The 20,197-nt window shown below is 28.5% G+C and overlaps 1 protein-coding gene across 2 annotated transcripts in view; it reads right to left on the bottom strand.

Annotated features, from left to right (window-relative positions):
- The window catches only part of LOC123291956 (box A-binding factor-like), a 99,015-nt gene that overhangs the window by 46,711 nt on the left and 32,107 nt on the right, over positions 1-20,197 (bottom strand). For both annotated transcript variants that reach the window (XM_044872434.1, XM_044872435.1), the window contains exon 2: positions 8,681-9,890. In XM_044872434.1, the coding sequence (XP_044728369.1) occupies positions 8,681-9,890 (1,210 nt within the window). The remainder of the gene's footprint in view (positions 1-8,680; positions 9,891-20,197) is intronic.

Raw genomic sequence — 20,197 nt, 5'->3', positions numbered from 1 at the left:
AAAGATAGAGTTGTTTTACTGATTACAGATAACTATTTCATTTATATGGGGTGTTCCGTGTAACTAAGCGCATGGACAGTACAGATGGATGAAATTCCAAGAAAAAAGTTTACTTTGAAATTTTGGAGGCGATGTATCATTAAGAAGGTAAGGATTCGTTAATTATCATTTTAAATTCTGAGAGTTTGTTAATCTATTGCTTTTTATTTATTTTTAGCAATTTTTATTTCGAAAATTATTAAGCAGGCTTTAATCTTAAAAAAATCAGCAATGGTATATATGGTATATGTATTACACTATTAATATCCCAATTAATGCAACATATACCTAGGTTATCCTTTTCAATTGGATATTTCTATATCAAAAAATCTAGAGATTGTGATAAAAAACTATTTAAAATATTTAGACAATCTTGTAGTTTATAATAATACCATAAAAATATAAGGTTGTCGATGATATAAAAACAAAATTTTAATTTAATCATGAGTTCATCGAAGATCCATCAATTTATGAACAGAGACGACTATAGTTAGAGTATTGATGATTGAAGAGAGATATCTATATTATCAAAGTTATAAGCAGCACTGCCACACAATATATTATATATTTTTTTAGTTGCGTGTTATTGTAAAGTTAAAAATAACGTAAATATATGTATGTACCGTGCAATAAACCAAATCTTTTTTACAATACTGTAGGCTTACAATCTATATGTTTTCTCAATTGAAACTTGATACGAAGAATATTTTAATGGATCACCCTGTATTAAGTATATAATGGGTATTGAAATATATAAGTATATAAAATGCGAACCAATAAAAATACGCATAATAATATAATTAAAGATAATCTAAAAATGACCTGTTAAAAAAATATTTTTTAATTCTTCATGTTACCTCAATGTTGGTACTATACTTTATAAACTCCTCAAATACTCTTACTCCATTAGGGCCATAGCGTATGATCTTTTAATAATCTTTTTATTGTATCGATTATACCCAGATACATTATTGGCCGACCAAACTCTATACCAGGGGCCAATCAAACTCAAAATTATATCCTTGGATATTAATTTCATGTCATTTCATCCTTACAAATTGATTTCCGGGATTTCCAAGAGTAGTGTTTCGCTCATCAAAAAAATTCATTATAAAATACGCTTGAGTTCAAAGAGACTCAAGCGTCAAGTTTCATACAAAACCTCCAAATGGTATATATGGAAGTGGAAATGATTTAAAAGTTTTGAATAATCTATAATATTAAATTAATTAATTTATTATCATCTTTGATTATAATTCACAATAAATAATCGTTCAAAATTAAAACGATTATAATAAAAATGAACGTTTAACGCTACAATCAGGGTTTCTGGAAAGTCTCGTAGGTCCAGGAATGTTCTCTTCTCCTAGCTCACAACCCTTTACGTTTTGTTAGTGAATTATTTTATTCCGTAAAAGTTTAACTCGTGGAATCAATAATATTTCGAAGTTACAAAAAACTATCGAATCAATCAGACAGCGCTTAAAACGAAAAAGATGGTGTAATTCGTAAAAGTATCCTTTGCGATCGGTTCTTTTCTGTAAGGTAACTATGTACGATCTGCCTTATCGATATCATATAGCACAGCAGTGCGTTAACGAAGGATTATATTATATATCAATGAAGGCAAAAGTCCAGCAATTGAAACAAAATTCGCAACTCTGTATTTCTGTGTGGCATGTAAATTAAATTTTTTAAAAAATATTTGATAAGTTTTATTAAATTTACTTTACGAACTATTGTCATAGATTTATTAATAGACCAATAATTTTGCAACGTGTTGTAATTTAGGATGTTGTATTTCCGTCATACAATATTGAGTTCATCCTACAGTTTGTGGTTTTTGTGGCTACCAAACCACACAATTTTACACACGCACGTAACAAATCTGAATTATGGTTGAACTCTGAAAAATATTTTTAATTTATTATTGACTCGCCTAATCGCTAAGTACAAATGTAATCATTAAAATGATCCGATCGCAACGGGAAAAAATCTTCTCTTGATACCCAAAAATAATCAAATGAAAACAGGTGTCTTTTGAAATATTTGTTCGTATATCATTGTTTTTCCCGAAGGGAGACTAAGCCTTTTTTAACCGGCTTCAAAAAAGGAAGATCGATCTCAAATAGGTAGTTTGTTTATGTTTTACTTCAAAATTCCTGTTTTGTTGAAAAAGGAATATCTTCAAGAGAATCCCATATGAGTTTTATTGGCATTGGATCTTAAATTTCGAAGATGTAACCGAAAAACTCCTGAAAATATATTTTTATTAATAGGTGTTTTCTACATGGTACTTTGACTTTTATTTATAGAAGGTACTTGGGACTTATATTGAACACTATCTATACAGGGTATTTCACCAATTTACTCAATCAATTGTTAATTTTCACATATGTAGTTGGAAAAATAAAACAAAAAAACTTTTTAACATTAATAATAATAATTGATAGTGAAATCATAAACAAATTTTCAATATAAACAAATTATCAATTTTGAATTAATAAATTGTAAATTGCATATATTTTAAAGTCTATACAACCACACAGAAGAAGGGTCAATAAAGTCATTATATATTTATATTATTTTGAAAAAAATTATTGTAAACAATCCAAATACTTATTATGTACACTATGTACAGTATGTAACAGAAATGTACACGTCAATCTTACAGAAATGTTTTAATAAGAACTTATATTGCCTTTTAATCGGATCCGAAAGTCTGATATAATTAAATGATTTTATATAAAATTTGATGTTAAAAAGCGTGGGATGTTGGATATGTGAACCTGGTAGACTGACTATCAAAATGCATATACTACACCTCATTTTATAACAGTTTTTTAACATTTAATTTATACTTAAGGATGTTGGAGCAAAGTAGAAAGTTTTAATAAAGTCATCGAATTAAAAAAATATTATATGCCTACTTTTGAAGTCATTTATTTATTTATAAAAAATCGGACAACCCCTCCCCCTAAAATATGCGGAATTGATTTAAATTTATACTAGAAAATCAAGCCATTTATCCAAAATTACCCTGACGTTCGTACATCCTTAATAGTGAACGCAAAATATTTTCAATGTTAGGGTCACATTGACAACTTCTATTTTTTATTTTTGAAAGTGACTATTTTTTGAAAATAAATTCGATTTTTTTTTTTTTAAATATAATTTTAAATCCATTATTTTTTTTATCAAAATTAATTATTTTTTTCTGAATAATAAAATTTATTATTTATAGTATTTCAAATTTATGGATGATAAAAAAATGCACATAAGAGAGATAATATAATTAAAATGCTCTCTCTAATCGTGGCCAATCGGCTGCAGATTTTTTTTTTTTTTGTAATTTCAAAGTTTGTTGTAATTTTATTTTTAAAATGATAAAAATTATTATTGTTTGAAATTTGACCATTGCAGACTATAGGTCAGTTATTTTAATTTATATTTTTAATTTAATGATTTTTTTTAAAAAATATTTTTCACTTCAGATATATGTATAAATTAATATCGAATAATTTTGAGGAAGTTTTTATGAAAAATATCTGAATGTTTCGAAAATTATTTAGCTATCAAATATTCTTTTTTGACGTATTCCAATCAAAAACTCGATTGTAGACTGAGAGATGACTCTTAAAATTTTGGGGAAACTTTATCATGTAAGGTGAATAAACTATATCAGAAGTTATTCCAAGTTCATTTGCAAAATAATGTTTTTTTCCAATATTTATCTGTCTTGAAAAATGATGTATTTTTCTATAAATAAAGTTTTTTTATCAGAAGCATTTCACCAGACTTTTCTACCGAATTCAAAGAAATTCTATGTTTGACACGAACTATTTATGTCACTACGTCGGCACAAACTATATCTCGCAATCGAATTTTAATCAAATTTTTTAGAAGCTTACAATAAATTCCTGCGCCTAAGATAGCCCAATTTCGCGCTCATGTGCGGTTAGTGCCATAGATAAAACTGAAAGTTCATATTATAGGCATGGAGTCGCCACCTTTGCATGATTTATTTCCTCAAATGCGCAAACTTTTTATAGACAAATCACTTTAGCATAAAAATGGGATCAACCTCGGGAAAATGAGAGATAATAAGCTAAATTTTCGTATATATCTTCATTTTGTGCGTTCCAAAAGTTTTTTTTCGGTTTTTTGCGATTATCTCGGTTTCCATTGCTCCAGCCATTTTCGAGATAGGAGACGATGAGGCAGACCTATACAATTTCTAAGAGACATCTAGGTATGCTAGAGAAATACGCTTTCCTTTTTTGATGCGGAATTGCAAAAAACGTTCGGGAAAATCGAAAAACATAAATTTTTTCATTTAAACCTATAGTATTGTAAAAAAGTTTTGGTTTATTACACGGTACATACATATAAACCAAATACATGTTTTACAGTTAAGTAATGAATTATTTTTGGCTTTACAATACCACGCAACTACAAAAATATATAATATATTGTGTGCAAGTGCTGCTTATAAATTTCATAATATAAATATCGCTCTTCAATCATCAATACTCTAACTATAGTCGTTTCTGTTCATCAAATGATGGATCTTCGATGAACTCATAATTAAATTAAAATTTTGTTTTTATATCATCGACAACTTTATATTTTTATGGTATTATTATAAACTACAAGATTATCTAAATATTTTAGATAGTTTTTTTATCACAGTCTCTAGATTTAATAAGAAATATCCAATTGAAAACTATAATCTATATGACTCATCATTTTTTCAGCCAAGTTTGAACGATAAAATAATAATAAAAAGCTCGATGACTTAGGAATTTTTTGGTGATTTTTGGAAACTTTGTTAATCAAAAAATCTATTTAGAAAGTTTTATTGAAATCCCTAGTATTATTCAATCCTTGCATATCTCCTAAAATTGACATCTATTTTTATTGACGCAATAAAAATTGTACCAAAGTGTACATGCCATGTATTTTGTATTGATTATTTGAATATTAATTTTTTTGATTAACAAAGCATTTAAAATTAATCAGTTTTTATTTTTTCAAGTTCAGCAAAAATAAGTACACTTGCAGTAGCTCAATAATTATATTCATAACATTTTGTATTGTCTAAGGTTAGTTCATAATTATAATTATAATTTTATATCAAAAATACAAACAATATTTATTGTTTTAACATTAAAAAAACTTGTTAATTATCTTTAAATTCAAGATACGTTGGTTTTTTTATTTAACATATAAGTAAAGTATTAATTAATTAATTAATTAAAATGTATGAATATCTGAATTGAATTAATATTCCAAATTTATCTTTTAACATGATTACTGCGCATAATTATATTTGAAACTAGCTGCCCCGACAGACTTTCTTCTGTCTCTCATGGTTTACAAGGTGGGTGGGTCCTACGGACTCAATACCCAATTAACCTATATTGCTCATTTACGAACTAGACCTCAATTTTATGTCGCTATAAAAGCTCGCTATAAAAATTTCAGTTTGATATCTTTTTTCGTTTTTGAGTTATTGTGTTGTCAGACGGACAGATAGTTGGACAGACAGACGAAAGGCCAACCGGATGTGGATTTTATGAACATCTATACCAAAATTTTGCTCGTAGAATCAATATTTTTAAGAGTTAAAAACTTGGAACTATACTTAGTATACCTTGATATATTTCATATATACATGGTATAATCTATAATACAAAAATTAATCGCTGAATGTGTTGCCCTGTATTTCCATAACGAATGCAGCAGCTTTTCAAGGATTTTTTAATTTGCCCTTCAATTTTGCACAAATTAATTAAAATATATTAAAAAAATTTTCCAAACATATTTCAAAAGCAATTTCATTATATTGTTATAAAAAATAAATTGTTATTTATTTCAAAGTAATAAATAAAATTGGAAAAATTATAAGAATTTGACCGTGAATTTAATAAAAATAAAATTTATAAACTTAAGGTCGTTAACAAGATATTAATTTGAAAGTTTAGAGAGTCACAATTTCATCAATAAAGAGAAGAAAAAAAATTATCATATTTAATTTATGACCTGTTGGACGGATTGACCTTTTTGATTGATCTCATCATCTTCAAAATTTATTGAAATATTTTATTTTGCAAGAATTTTTTTAATCACTTTTTTTTGTCAGATATTTTGACTAATATTTTGATCTTTTAATTTTTTTTTTTTTAACATAAACATGCGATTTTATATTTTAAGAGATGAATTTATGATTTATAACGATCAGTTTTTTACCCGCTTAGTAACAAACACACATATTTTTTTTTTATGCAACATTTTGGAAAAAACATTTTTAAAATTCTATTAAAGATTTTTTTTGTTTGAAATTTAAATAAGCTAACAAATTTTTTAATATCATTTATATATCCAAAAACTTTTCGTAGATTCGTAAATAATACAATAAGAAAAAAAATTCTAAGAAAAAGTATTTTTGCATTTTTTTAGTTGGAACAGAGCATAACTTAAAAATATCGGAAAAGTCTGAAAAACGGTTTTTCGCAAAAAAAAGATAAAGGAGAAAGTTGTGTTGAATGAAAAAACCTATTGAATGGTAACCCGACAAAATTGGGAAACCTTGAAAATCGTCGTTTTTTTTTATTAGAATTATTTGTAATTTACACAAACAAAATGTTACTGTCGAATAGAAAATCAGTATTTTTGAAAAATTTTAAATCTAATTTGCATTTTGGTCAAGGTTTTTCAAATTTTGGCAAATGATAGTTTAAGTCATTCTAAATCAAAGCTCCCCTGATCACAGGTCATGAAAATGTCAGGATTTCATGTTAGAGCTAAATTTAAGTTGGAAAATGTACTTATTTGTATAATATATGCCTATGTGTGTATAGGCAAATACATATACAGATATGTATGACTACATGCATACGTGTGTTTTTTAATGTAAGGTTGTTGTTTTTTAATTCTTGTTTTTTTGAAGAATATGTTACGAAATTCAAAGAAGAAGCCGTGTTAAATGTTCAGTGAATCAATAATATGAATTTTTAAGATCAATATTTGCAGCTACTTATGATTACATGATTTTTGGCAATTAAATTACAATAATTTTTTTTTTTATATGTATAAATGAATACATTTTCCAATTTTAATTTAGCGATAACTTGAAATCCTGTCATTTTCATGACTTTTAACCATGGAAACTTTTATTCAGAATGACTTAAACTATCATTCCCCAAAATTTGAAAAAATTTGACCGGAATGCAGATTACATATAAGTGCGAGGTAGGTATAGGAGTTTAAATAGGCCATTGCCTAGGATTGGCATGTCCTAAAGAAACGTTTTGGGCATTCAATTCTTTGTAAAGGATTCTATTATCATGTGGACAAAGTAGAAATGTTTTTGATCATTTTATAACCTCAAGTAAAACGAAAAAAAATCATTCAGAATCATTCTTTCTCAGAATTTTTCTATATGACCAAATTTTTTGCTTCTTGATACATGGATGGATAATGGAGTACCTATATTAGTGAGTTCATAATTTCATGAATGCAAAATAACACAAGCAAAATGACTTGAACAAACAAATTTAACGCAAGTTCTCATGAAATTCTAAAATTTCCGGGAAAAAAAATGTTCACTGAATAATTTAACAATTTTATTTCGTAAATGCTTGGTTCCCATTACAATTTAAAGAAGAAATTATTAAGAAAACATAAAATTTCAAAGCAATATCAATCAATCAAAAATTATCCGCACAAAAATATTTTTTCTCATCAACAAAAATACAAGTTTTTGTGATAAAATGTCATTATTCTCAATATTTTAGATAATTTAAAATAAATCAAATAAAAATTAGCTAGGTCTCAGTGTCGTAAAACTTAACACACCTAAGTAAGGTATACAGGGTGTTTTTTAATTAGATATTTTTTTTACTCGAAAAATAGTTTTATCGAGAAAAATGCTTCAAGTCAAAAATGTGGGGTTCATTGGCGCACATTATATTCGATATGGGCTTTTTGGTTCAATGAAAGCTCACTCTGCTTCATAACAAATAAGGGGTAGAAAAAACTCTTCAACTAGAAAGTTATTCCTTTTTTAAATTTTAAGATAGAATTTAATTAATTAATTTTAAGACAGAAACTGACGTACCCAAAATGCTAATTTTATACACAAAATTACCTCTTATTTTTTTTTCCAAAAATTGCATTAAAAAATTTAAAAAGCGTAAAATTTTTTTGATAGAAATTAAATTTGACTAAATTATCTAGTTTGCCTTTTAATAAAGAATAACTTTCTAATTTAAAATATTTTTCTTCTATTTCTTATCAATATTGAAGCAACATGAGCCTTAATATTGACCCAGAAAGACGAGGTCGAATTCAATGTCTGCGTAAAATGTGCGCCCATAAACTCAACTTTTAGTTTCAAAAAGTTAAAAAAAAATAACACCCCGTATATGTAATAAATATAATCAATATCGATATTATTTGATAAAAAACAAATAAAATAAATCAATGATAACACGTCAAAATTACGTCAAAAATCAATAATAACAATCAATTCATTTGGTAAGATACCAAATATTGAAATGTGAAAACACACACCAAAACATTTCGAGTGATAAGATAAGAAATACAAATACAATAATGATAACACAAAAACACTAACCTGGTTACATTCGTTGGTGAATGAATTGATACCGGTCCAGCACCATTATCCAGCTGATAATTGACCGCGCCGCCAGCATTTTGATGTTCATGCTGCTGTAACGTTTGTAAATCGTACATATCTCTGGCTTCGACAACAGGAACCACTTGTACACCACCGCCACCACCACTAGGTTGTAAAGTCTCCAAATGTGTTAAATCACCTAAACCAGGTGAGGTTGATGCACGTCTCTGATGGATTACAGCACCGCCACCAGACGATGTTGAACCCGCTGATGGTGAATGTGCCACAACACTACCACCTTCTAATGTTAAATATTGTGGGGTCGTTACAACCCCCGTTTGCCCCGATTGTTCGTGGTGTTCTTGTTGATGATAACTATTGTAACCGCTACTGTCGTGCTCATGTAAACTATATTCATGTTTTAAATGATATTGTGGTGGTGAATATCCTTCATGATAATCACCAGCACTATGTAGATGATGTGCGGTAATCCCCCCACTACCACCACCACCACCACCATTCGGCGATGATGACGGATTTTGTTGTGTTGTGGTTGTTAAAAAGTAATATTCATTTGCTGTATGCAAATTAGTATTCCGACTATCGGGCCGCATTACAGTATAGATATTTGTACGATGTAAATTCTCAATATTGTCTTCAACTGAAACACTTGGACAACTTAATACACTGCCAACGACATCAACATACGAGATGTGGTGTTGCTGTTGCTGTTGTTGTTGTTGTTGTTGAGGTGATACAGATACAGATGACGAGGATTGTTGTTGTTGCTGTAAATGTTGTTGGTGCTGGTGCTGCCCACTTAAAGGCGTTCCCATAGGCGGTTCATCAACGATCCCACTTGTTTTTGTTAGACTACCAATGATGTTACTGTTGTTACTAGCTGTTGATGTGTTACTACTTGTAGCTGCTGGTGGTGGGGATTCTTGTTGTTGATCTGTTACCACCACTGTAGCTGTTGTTGTTGTTGTTTGGTCTGTAACATCAGATGTGTTATTATTGTCTGCTGAGTTATTGTGTTGTTGTTGATGATGTTGATGATTTGATGATGAATAACGATGATAATCATCTGTCTCTGTTACTATTGTTGTTGCTCTTGTTGTTGTTAATGATGCTATTGTACCATCCCCTTGTATTACAGCTACCACTACCGATGATCCTTCTGGTATATCATCACTTTGTTCCACTTCTGTAACATAGAAATTGTTATTGTTGATTAATTTGTAACAATTTCATTATATTTAATTTATAAGTAGATTGTGACTATTAGTGGGGGGAACCTGGATGTACCTTTGATCGATATTAACTTTTTTCATCGATATTTTTAAATATAGCTTGCTTATGCTTATTCTAAACGGTTTTTCAAATTAAATAAACTATTTTCATCTTCAAATACTGATCTCCATTCGTCATATTTAACTGTTTAAAAACACAGCAGCGAGTGGTCAAAGTTACAATATCATGTTACACCTTTGATCGGCGAGTAATTTACCTTTGCTCACTTGAATCTAATGATTATAAAATTAAAGAAAATGCATTAAAAAAATTAAAAATTATTCATTCAACATTTTCTTGGTAACCTGTGCCTCAAATATTCGAATACTAGAAATTATTGAGCTTATCTCCAATGCGAATGTTAACTTTCTAATAAAGCGTTTGCAAATTCGGAACACCTCTGGTTTCTTATTGAATATAAGAAATTATTGGTCATTAATTAAAATAGTGTTGGCGCAGTTAAAAGTAAAATTATTAAGAGAAATGCATTGGATATGGCATATCTGCGCTTCCACCATTTAAATTTTCAGAATGAAATTAAATTTTTGCCTGTTTGTCTTTAAATTAATCCTCTTTGACCCTGTAAGTTGAATACGATCAGCATGTCAGGCTCATATTCAAAGGGAGGGGGGGGCGTCAAACTTTAGTTCATCATGTTAAGTCATAAAAACAAAAAAAGATACTCTTTTTTCGAGTAAGAGAACGTTTTTTAAATGAAAGTGTAATATTGAGCCAAATTTTCAATATTGTGCGAGGTACAGAAAAAAAAATGTTTCCAAAATTCTGTGCGTAGCGGCCTCAACACCACGATGTATATTGAGCGAGACTAACCGGCTTAACCAATCTTCAAACATTATCGATCAAAGGTAAGTTTGGGTCAACGCAAAGTTGAAAAGACCGTTCATTCATCAATTTTTAGAACTGCAGGCAAAAAAATTGTTAACTGGGCAAACTAGAAATAGAACTGCAAAATTTGTGGAGAACTGCATAAATTACTTCATTATAGGTTGGTTTATTGTGTTTTCGCTTTTAAATTTTACGTTACCAAAAAAGAGCCCGTATTTGAATGGCATTGAAGCGTGAATTATTTCTGTCGAATACATGAATTAAAATAGATTAAGCCCACATAAAAGTGTTAGAATGTAAGTGAACACATTTTTTTAAGTACTTGTATATGTTAAAACTCACTTTTTACTAAATTCACACGTGCGACTAAACTAATTATTTTGAAGTACCGACTCAATAATTTCCTAGTGAACAAATACTCTTTGATGTCAACTTTGAACGATAAAATAATAATAAAAAGCCCGATGACCTAGGCATTTTTTGTGGTTTTTGGAAACTTTGTTAATCAAAAAATGTATTTATAAAGTTTTATTGAACTCCTTAGTATTATTCAATCCTTGCATATCTCCTTAAGTATGGAAAATGAACGGAGAGCCGGAAATAGACGAATTAAGTGATTTTATGAACACCTATATCAAAATTTTGTTCGTATCATCAATACTTTTAAGCGTTACAAACTTATATATAGGGTATAAAAAATTTTTCCTTTCTTCTAAAATTTTATGTAGAAATTCGAAGTAGGTACGATTTTTTACGATAAAATGATTTTTTTTGGAACTTATAGACATTATTTTGTATTTTTTAGTTCATCTAGTTAAAAAAGTATGTATTTTTTTGTTTTTTTAAATTATTATTGTAGTAAGTAATAAATACAGCTGGCCAAACTGGGAACCACCATGGCTCCCACTCAAGAAAAGCATGCGAGGATGCCATACCAAGAAGGTCTTAACAGATTAGGAGATAATATGAAAAAACCAACAATTAAAGGCATTTACCAGCTACGAGGGAGGGCGAATCGCCAAAAGCCTGTTGGGTGAAGGAAACTCGCTCGGTAACAGACTCGAGGAGATCTTGAAACTAAACAGAGCTGATATTAGAGTCATCGTAGAGTTACTCACAGGTGATGATAACCTGAACAAGTTCCAACATCAGATTGGAAAAAGACAATCTCCCGCGTGTGACAGATGCGGAGAATATTCAGAAGAAAAATCGATCCACTTTCTCTGTCACTGCCCGGCGTTCATACAGCAGCGAAGGAAATGGTTTGGTCCGGCCATAGTCGAACCAGAAAAAATTAGGAAACTCAGCGCTAGGCAAATCCTGGGTTTCAGTACATCAGTTGGTTATAATAGCCACTGAAAAGTGTATCGGAGATAGAGTACAAGGGTCTATTTGACTACCATACCATACCAAGTAATAAATACAAAATATTAAAATATTTTTAGTGATAATAGCACCACTATTTTTGATCTAATTAACAGAGTAGAAAAGAAGTACAAAATATTAAAATATTTTTAATATTAATAATAATAATAATAAGTCGCGTATGTAATAACAATAGTAACAGTAACAATAACGTATATATCGTATAACGTATATTATTTAACCACCGTTAAGTATATACAATATAATACGTATATACCACTGACTGATAACATAAAAACATTGTTGTTATTATATTTACTGATAAGAAAAACTTAACTATATTTATTATTATATAAATATTATTGATAACGGTCATATATTATTTTTACCTATTACTTTTAATATTGTTTTAGATAAATATGTATAAGGTAAGATGTAGTACCTTGAACGAAAAATTTATCTTGAATCATTCTATGAACTTAACAGCATTTATATTAAAATAAATTTACCAAGTAGTCATCATCAGTAAGAATTAGCTAGTCGTGATTACTCTTATTATGAATGTTACTCTTTGCTAATTTGGTGGAGGACGTGCAGCCCCCCCGAAAAATGCGATTTATTCCTTGTAAACCGATTTTTGGAAACTTTGCTATAAAATGTTCTCAATCGAGTAGGTTCAACCGTTTAGGGGCTACGATGCCACTGAGAAACATAAAAACGCACAGATAAACACTTTAAACTGTTAACACTCCTTCTTAAATCAATTTCAAAGTGATGGTCAAGGATATCAGATGAGATGAAAAGGATACTTAGAGAGCTATCATTTTTTGGGATAAATTTTTGGAAATATTTTAATTCTAGGTATTACACCCTCTCTTATAGTTTAACATACATTTTACATAATAATTTTTGTACTTATTTGTGTATGTATGTTTATAATTTTACTTAACACATAAAATATTATATAATTATTTAATTAGCATGTGTACCAATTAAAACATACGCATTAACTCATTTGTATACCATAAACGAAACATCTTCAAGCGTTATTTTTAATGATTGTGAATCAAAAACTAAATCGATCTCAATTACAAAATCCTAAAAAGGAAGATAATCAGTCATGGGGACTGTCATTCCGTGACGATCACGCTATTTTATCGCCTTTTTACCATTCCAAATTTCCAACGCATCTGAAGAAATTTTCACTTTAAAATCCCCTAACAGATGACCCCACAGTATTAGATAGGAAAATGGCTTTCTGTGAAACTTTTTCTAACCCACCGTTTCTATATCGGGGACCTTTTAAAAAATTAACCCAACGTACATAACAAATTGTAGGCAAATAATAGCGATTCTAATAAAAGGCTCTAAGTGTAAGGGTAAGCTCTTCTGTAAAATAAACCGTTTTTAAGTGTGATGTATTAGTAATCAAATTAAATTTTCATTGAGGTCCCAAATGAATGAATAGATAAGTAGGTATGTGACAAGTAGATATAAATTGCATAATAAGAGTGGGAATTAGGTACTTATATTTATACATATAAAATAGATAAAATTTTAATAGAATTGAACTTTTCGTAGCATATTATTAAATATTATCATAGATTTACTTACATACCTATGTACTGATACTGATATAAACTGATAAAAAAAACAATCTGCTCATAACATTGAAAAAAAATAACCCACAACAACTGACTGATAAAATAAATAATAAAATATTTATTATACCATGTATATACATGTAGTATATAGCAAGGTATCCTAAGTTTTATTCCAAGTTTGTAACGCTTAAAAATATTGATACTATGAAGAAATAAAGAAAATTTTGGTATAGGTGTTCATAAATCACCTAATTAGTCCATTTACGGTTGTCTGTCTGGCCGTTTGTCATCACGATTACTCAAAAACGAAAAGAGATATCAAGCTGAAATTTTTATAGCGTGCTTAGGACGTAAAAAGTTAGGTCGAGTTCGTAAATGAGCAAATAGGTCAATTGGGTTTTGGGTCCGTAGGACGCATCTTGTAAATCGTAAATCGGCTTTTTACAAAGAATAATTTTTTTTCTTAAATCTTATAATACAAAAGTTTTACATATGTAAGCAAATGATCTAGACTCCCTTTATAAGTTAAAGGAGTCGACTGGTTACTACACCTTTCCTAATTATTTAACTATGTTGTCTTAATTAGTTTATTAATAACATAAAACAATTTATTATTATATGTAAACTATTCATATTGGTATTCATTTCCGCGTATTTTATTTTATATTCATTTATATTAGATTCTATGATTTAATGTTTTTTGTAATTATAGTACAAGAGACGGTATAATGTAAAAGTGAAATTTACAAAATTTAAAAAACCCCCGGCAAATGCGATTTTTTCCTTGTAAACCGATTTTTGGAAACTAAGCTATAAAATATTCTCAATCAAGTCGGTTCCATCTTTAAGGGGCTATGATGTCAATGAGAAACACACAGACGCACAGAAAAACATTTTAAACTCATAACACTTCTTCTTAAGCCAATATCAAAGTGTTGATCAAGGACATCAGATGAAATGAAAAGGATACTTAGAGAGCTATCATTTAATAAATTTTAAGCCCAGGTGAATTTTCAAGATCATTTGCAGGTCCAAGTCAAATGGCCTTGAAAATGGCCTCTATTGCTGTTGTTGACAACTTTTGGCTAAATCATGACATATGCTTAAGTCCAACCTCTCATTCCGAGGATGACCCCATTTGGCTGAGGATGATCCAAGTGGCTGTATCAACAAAATTATATTATGATGCCTGCTATAATTTTCGTATGGATATCAACTCTGCCCTTGCTACGTGGCTTATCGGCCACTGATGACTTAAAAACTGGTGAGTTTAGTCACCAGTTTTTAACCAAATGGCAAAGCTTAACATACTCACTTTTAGCTTTATTGTAGCCTTATATTAACTATCGCAAATGTGATTGTGTAAACACTGTAAAATTAAACAAAAAGGGGATGTCTTCGGATTAATATAAGGTGAAAGTATGGTTCAAACTTCAAAATAACAAAATTAAACTAATTAAACAATAATTATTGTTCGTATAACTACAGTTTATATGGGTGCAGGTCCATTCATCCTTAAACATAGAGTTTAGAAAAACAAAGTAATTAAACATTGGACTTTGAAAAAAACAAAGTAATAAATGTAAAATATTAAATGTATGTCCTTTTAAAGGATCCTTATTATAAAATATTGATGATTCATATGTTATTGACAAATAACAAATAATAAACACATTGAAGAAGGGGTCTCTTGGGTCTTTTCACAAATAATGTCTTTAATTTCAAAAATGTTTAAATCCATATATTGTAAAAAAATAATAATTTTATTTTTTTCTAAATTTATTTACAAAAACAACAAGGGATTAAATCTTTATAATCCCTTTACTTAATGTAAGGTTCGAAGAGGATTGTCATCTTATAACATTATATTGAAATTAAATTATGCATTTTTATTTATTTGAAATTTTATTTCATACTTATTTTATATTAAAAACAAGCAATTGACTGAGTTAATTATTAAAATATTCTGTATAGGAAATGTTGAATGTCAGTCATGCTTGTATTATGTAAATTCGAAAAGTTTAAACAACCAACACAATTATAATTAGCCCCTAAAATGTATGAAATGAATAAATTTTGATAATCAATTTTTTGTTTTTGGATTGGTTTTTAAAAATAATAATTTTATCTATAATCAATCAAAACTTACATTATAGCAAAAATATTTGTAATCCCCACAAAATTTAATCAAAAATGCTGAAGTATTATATACACAAAACATAAATAATACTTTAAATTGAACAATATTAATAATTTTATTATATTAATCATTTTATTAAATTAAAACTGATACCAAATTAAATAATTATTCATTAATAAAATGATTATAGATATTAAAATGATATGCATATGATTACGAAACACTTTCAAATCAAATTTTAATCGTCAATAATTGATTTTAAAACGTTCGTAAGTACCGCTTATTGTGTATCTATGCCTAAATGAAAATACCAACCAATATAAAGCTATGGGTACACGAATATCATCAGCTATCCATCTATATACTACGGTGGGCCACTTTACTCTATCCATTTAAATATATCCCCAGGAAAGCTCTCGATAAAATATTTTTATTTTTAAAGTCAATGTGGATAGACTAAAATGGAAAACTCGGGGCGCAGGTAGCATATACAGTCAAACCTGGATAAGCGAAAGTTCAAGGGAGCGCAATCTCATTCTCGCTTATAGAAGTTTCTCACTAGCCCGAGTTTCTCGCTAATGCAGGTACATGGGTAGCGTTTCTCTCTTATAGAGATACGCACCAATAATAAGTCACAGCAAGTACGAATGTAGTAAATTGTAGCTATGGTTCCTCCTAAATAATATAAATAAATAAAGCTCGACTGTCCCTTATAGAGGTATAGATAAGTAGCAGTCTCACTTACGAAGGTTCATGAAGGAAAAACGACTTTCTCTTACAGAGGTTTCTGTTTCTCGCTAATAGAGGTTTTGGGAGCTTAAAGTGACGGGTCGTAGCTATTATTCTCACTTATAGAGTTTTCTCACTTATCCAGTTCTCACTTACCCAGGTTTGACTGTATTGCAAACGCGGAGCAACCACCTTAAGACTGGGCCGGCCTTAATTTCCAAGATCAATTCTCGACTATTTCTAAGAAGGAAAGGGAATATTTTTGAAGATTTCATTGCTTTAATAAAAGCTGATTCATGTGGCAAACATAAGGGAAAAATTACTTTTCGAATAACTTTAGAGACAACAGCCATCAGGACTCTTTCTAGCAAAACAGAATTTAGCATGGATTTATTACGGCAAACATAGTATATGACGTCGAAATTTTTGTCATTTACTTTACGGTATTGGCCCGATTCATTCCCTATGGGAACCTAATTTTAATTTTGTGTATTCGAACCTATAAATATTAATAATTAATTAATAATTATTCTAATTATAATAGTTTGCACAAATTAGTTAAATGATACATATTATGAATTAAATAGTAATAATATACAGCTAATACATATATTTTATATATGCATATTTTTATGAATTAATAATAATAATTAATATGTAATATAAATGTATGCAATATTTTGTATATAGGATGTCTTTTTTAAGTTGACATAATCCTGAAACTCGATAAATAAATTTAATCGTGGAAAATTCTTCAAACGAAAAATGTAAGTTTCAAAATCACGCATCTTTTACCGACATCGAATTCGATCTAAGGTTTAAGGTTCAATGAAAACCTAACTCATAACTGACAAACATTAGATGGACGTTTTAAATTAGACAGTTTTTCTTTATAAATACTCAAGAAAAATTTTCTTGAAACAATTTTCTCTAAACCCATAAGTTTAGACAGTAATTGATAACAAAAATCTAGCTTTTCGTGTGCGCCTATACACTCCACATTTTTGATAGAAACATTTTATCGATAAAACTGAAAATTTGGTTATGGACAGTTGAGAGATTTCAAATAAGATATATTGTACCTGTGGCCAGAGAAATATTAAATAATTGTTATTTATCAACAGTATATTACTTAATTTTTATTTACAGGCAATTTTATTACAGATATGATATACAAATTACATACTGAACAAAATTAAATCTTAATATTATTTCTCTAACCTTTTTTTTTTTTACTACACAGTACATTTTTAGACCGTGAGTATATTTTTCGTACGATTAGCCAGCTTTACGCTTTAAAATGAAGGGTAAATCATGGAAATTGATAAAAGAATATGAAAGATCAGTGTCAGTCAATTTTCATGCTAGAAGGTCGAATAAAAAATGAAAGAGTGTAGAATTACATCAGCTATAACTTCAAAATTTAACTTTTTTCAGTTAACGTATAACTTTTAAATTGTTGGAAGAAAACTGTTTCATTAATTTTCCCTTTTCCCAAAAACTAGGTTAAGTGTTCATTGAGTTTCTAAATCTGTTCTCTTTGATAGGTCAGAGTTAAGTAATTTCTCTACTGCTTGAGCTATTATTTATATATGTATTAATTATTGGTATATGAATTACTATTATCATTGAAGTTATTAAAATATTAATTACTGATTCATTACAAATATATGTTTAATAAATAACATTAAATAATAATGTGGTATAATGTTATTTATTTAATATTAATTATATAGGTTGGAATTTTAATAAAGGTTCTATTTAATTTTAAATAATCAGTGATTCATTTAGAGATACTTTTAAAAAAAATAAAAATAAATCAATAAATAATAGTTAAAAAAATAAAAAAACACGCTTTTGTAACTAAGGGTGCTTTATTTCAATTATTGTAAATATTTTATTGAAAGATATTGGTAAAATTAAAATCATTATAAAACACCTCACGAATTTTTACGATAAAATGATTTTTTTCTTAATCACTCTATATATTTTTAACTTATAGAAATTATTTTCAACTTTTAAGTTCAGCAAATTACAAAAGGGGTTTTTTTAAACTATTATTTATTAATATATTATGGAATGTTATATGCGCTTCCACCAGAATTATACCAAAAAACGATGACTTTCTTATATATTATTTCTGTAGTCTGCTTTTTCCATGGAACGTGATATTTTCCGTAGTGCTTTTTCAAACTCCATGATTTACCACTCATTTTAAAGTTTGTCATGCTGGCTAATGATAAAAAACTGGGATGAAACAGAATTATGATGATGAAACGAAATTTTAATATTTTGATTACATTTTGGGTCAAGCCACAGTACTAGCAATTCAATGTGTTTAAAAGCGGGTCGTGGAGACTAAGAGGTTGGAGTAGGTCGGATAACATTTTTGAAATTAGAAATTTTAAACCTTTTAAACTAAAATAAATGCGCTTAAGAAGTCAGATAATAAACCAATCATCAAGTAATTAAAAAAGTCTTCCTACATCAACTTTTTTTTTCTAAATGTTAGAATTCTTAAAAAATTAATTCAATAAATCAAACTTTTTTTTTTTCAAATAAATTATTTCTCTCATAAATTCTCTCATTAATTACACTTTACTGTATTTCTCATATAAATAAAGTATACTAATATGACAGTTAGTAATTTATACCCCTAAAAAGGGTATTGAAAATATATTTCAAATTTGTTTTGACCTAAACTTTCAAACTTAAAGTTAGCAGGTCAAATTTACAATTCCTTATCAATACTAAAAAATGAACTACAATTTCTGTTGTATTATTATTTAAGAAAAATATAATTTCTTTCGTTTCATATCAACCCAATAGTACTTTTTTTTTTTGTTTAATGACATGAAATAAATTATGAATTATAATTTGTAAAAATTAATAATCATATTACGAAATTTTATACTTACAATAAGCTAGTATAACACGGATATTGCGGCCTTGACACCGCAAATATGTAAGACTGGAAATTTTCAAAATCAGCCCCATTACATTAACTTCCTCTGGAAAGTTAATAAGATCGGTAATTGAGCCTGACTCTAATAAATATTAGAAAACTTATAACTGTGATTTGTAGTTTAACTAATCCAAAAAAAAAAATGGGCCGTGAATTAAAACAAAATTCTTAAACAGTTTTGTTGTAAATTACTATGGTTTCTATACATTCATCTCTTTATTCAGCGCGTTCTCAAAATCAATTAAAGCCTATTATCGTAGTTCTATTTTAATGTACGGTTGTCGCATGGAGAATTGGTTTTCTCAAGATAAGTCACGCGTTGTGAGGTGTAAAAAGTACTTTAAAAACAAGAAAATTTATGAAAATTTGCTATTTTTGCATAGCTTAGCGTAACTTGGCTTCTTATTGTAAACCCGCGTTTTTCTAAGCATGATTTTCTTAGCATACAAATGGAAATTTTTCGAATAAGAAATTAATGAAACTGTGTTATAATTTAGATGGAATTGTATCATTTTGAATGTTTACAAAGGATATGTTTAATATTTACTGAACATTATACATATATGCTTAAT

The sequence above is a fragment of the Chrysoperla carnea genome, chromosome 2 (genome assembly GCF_905475395.1).
Source record: "Chrysoperla carnea chromosome 2, inChrCarn1.1, whole genome shotgun sequence".
NCBI lineage: Eukaryota > Metazoa > Arthropoda > Insecta > Neuroptera > Chrysopidae > Chrysoperla > Chrysoperla carnea.
Note: the sequence above shows the minus strand (reverse complement) of the source record. Positions and strands in the feature narration are given on the sequence as shown.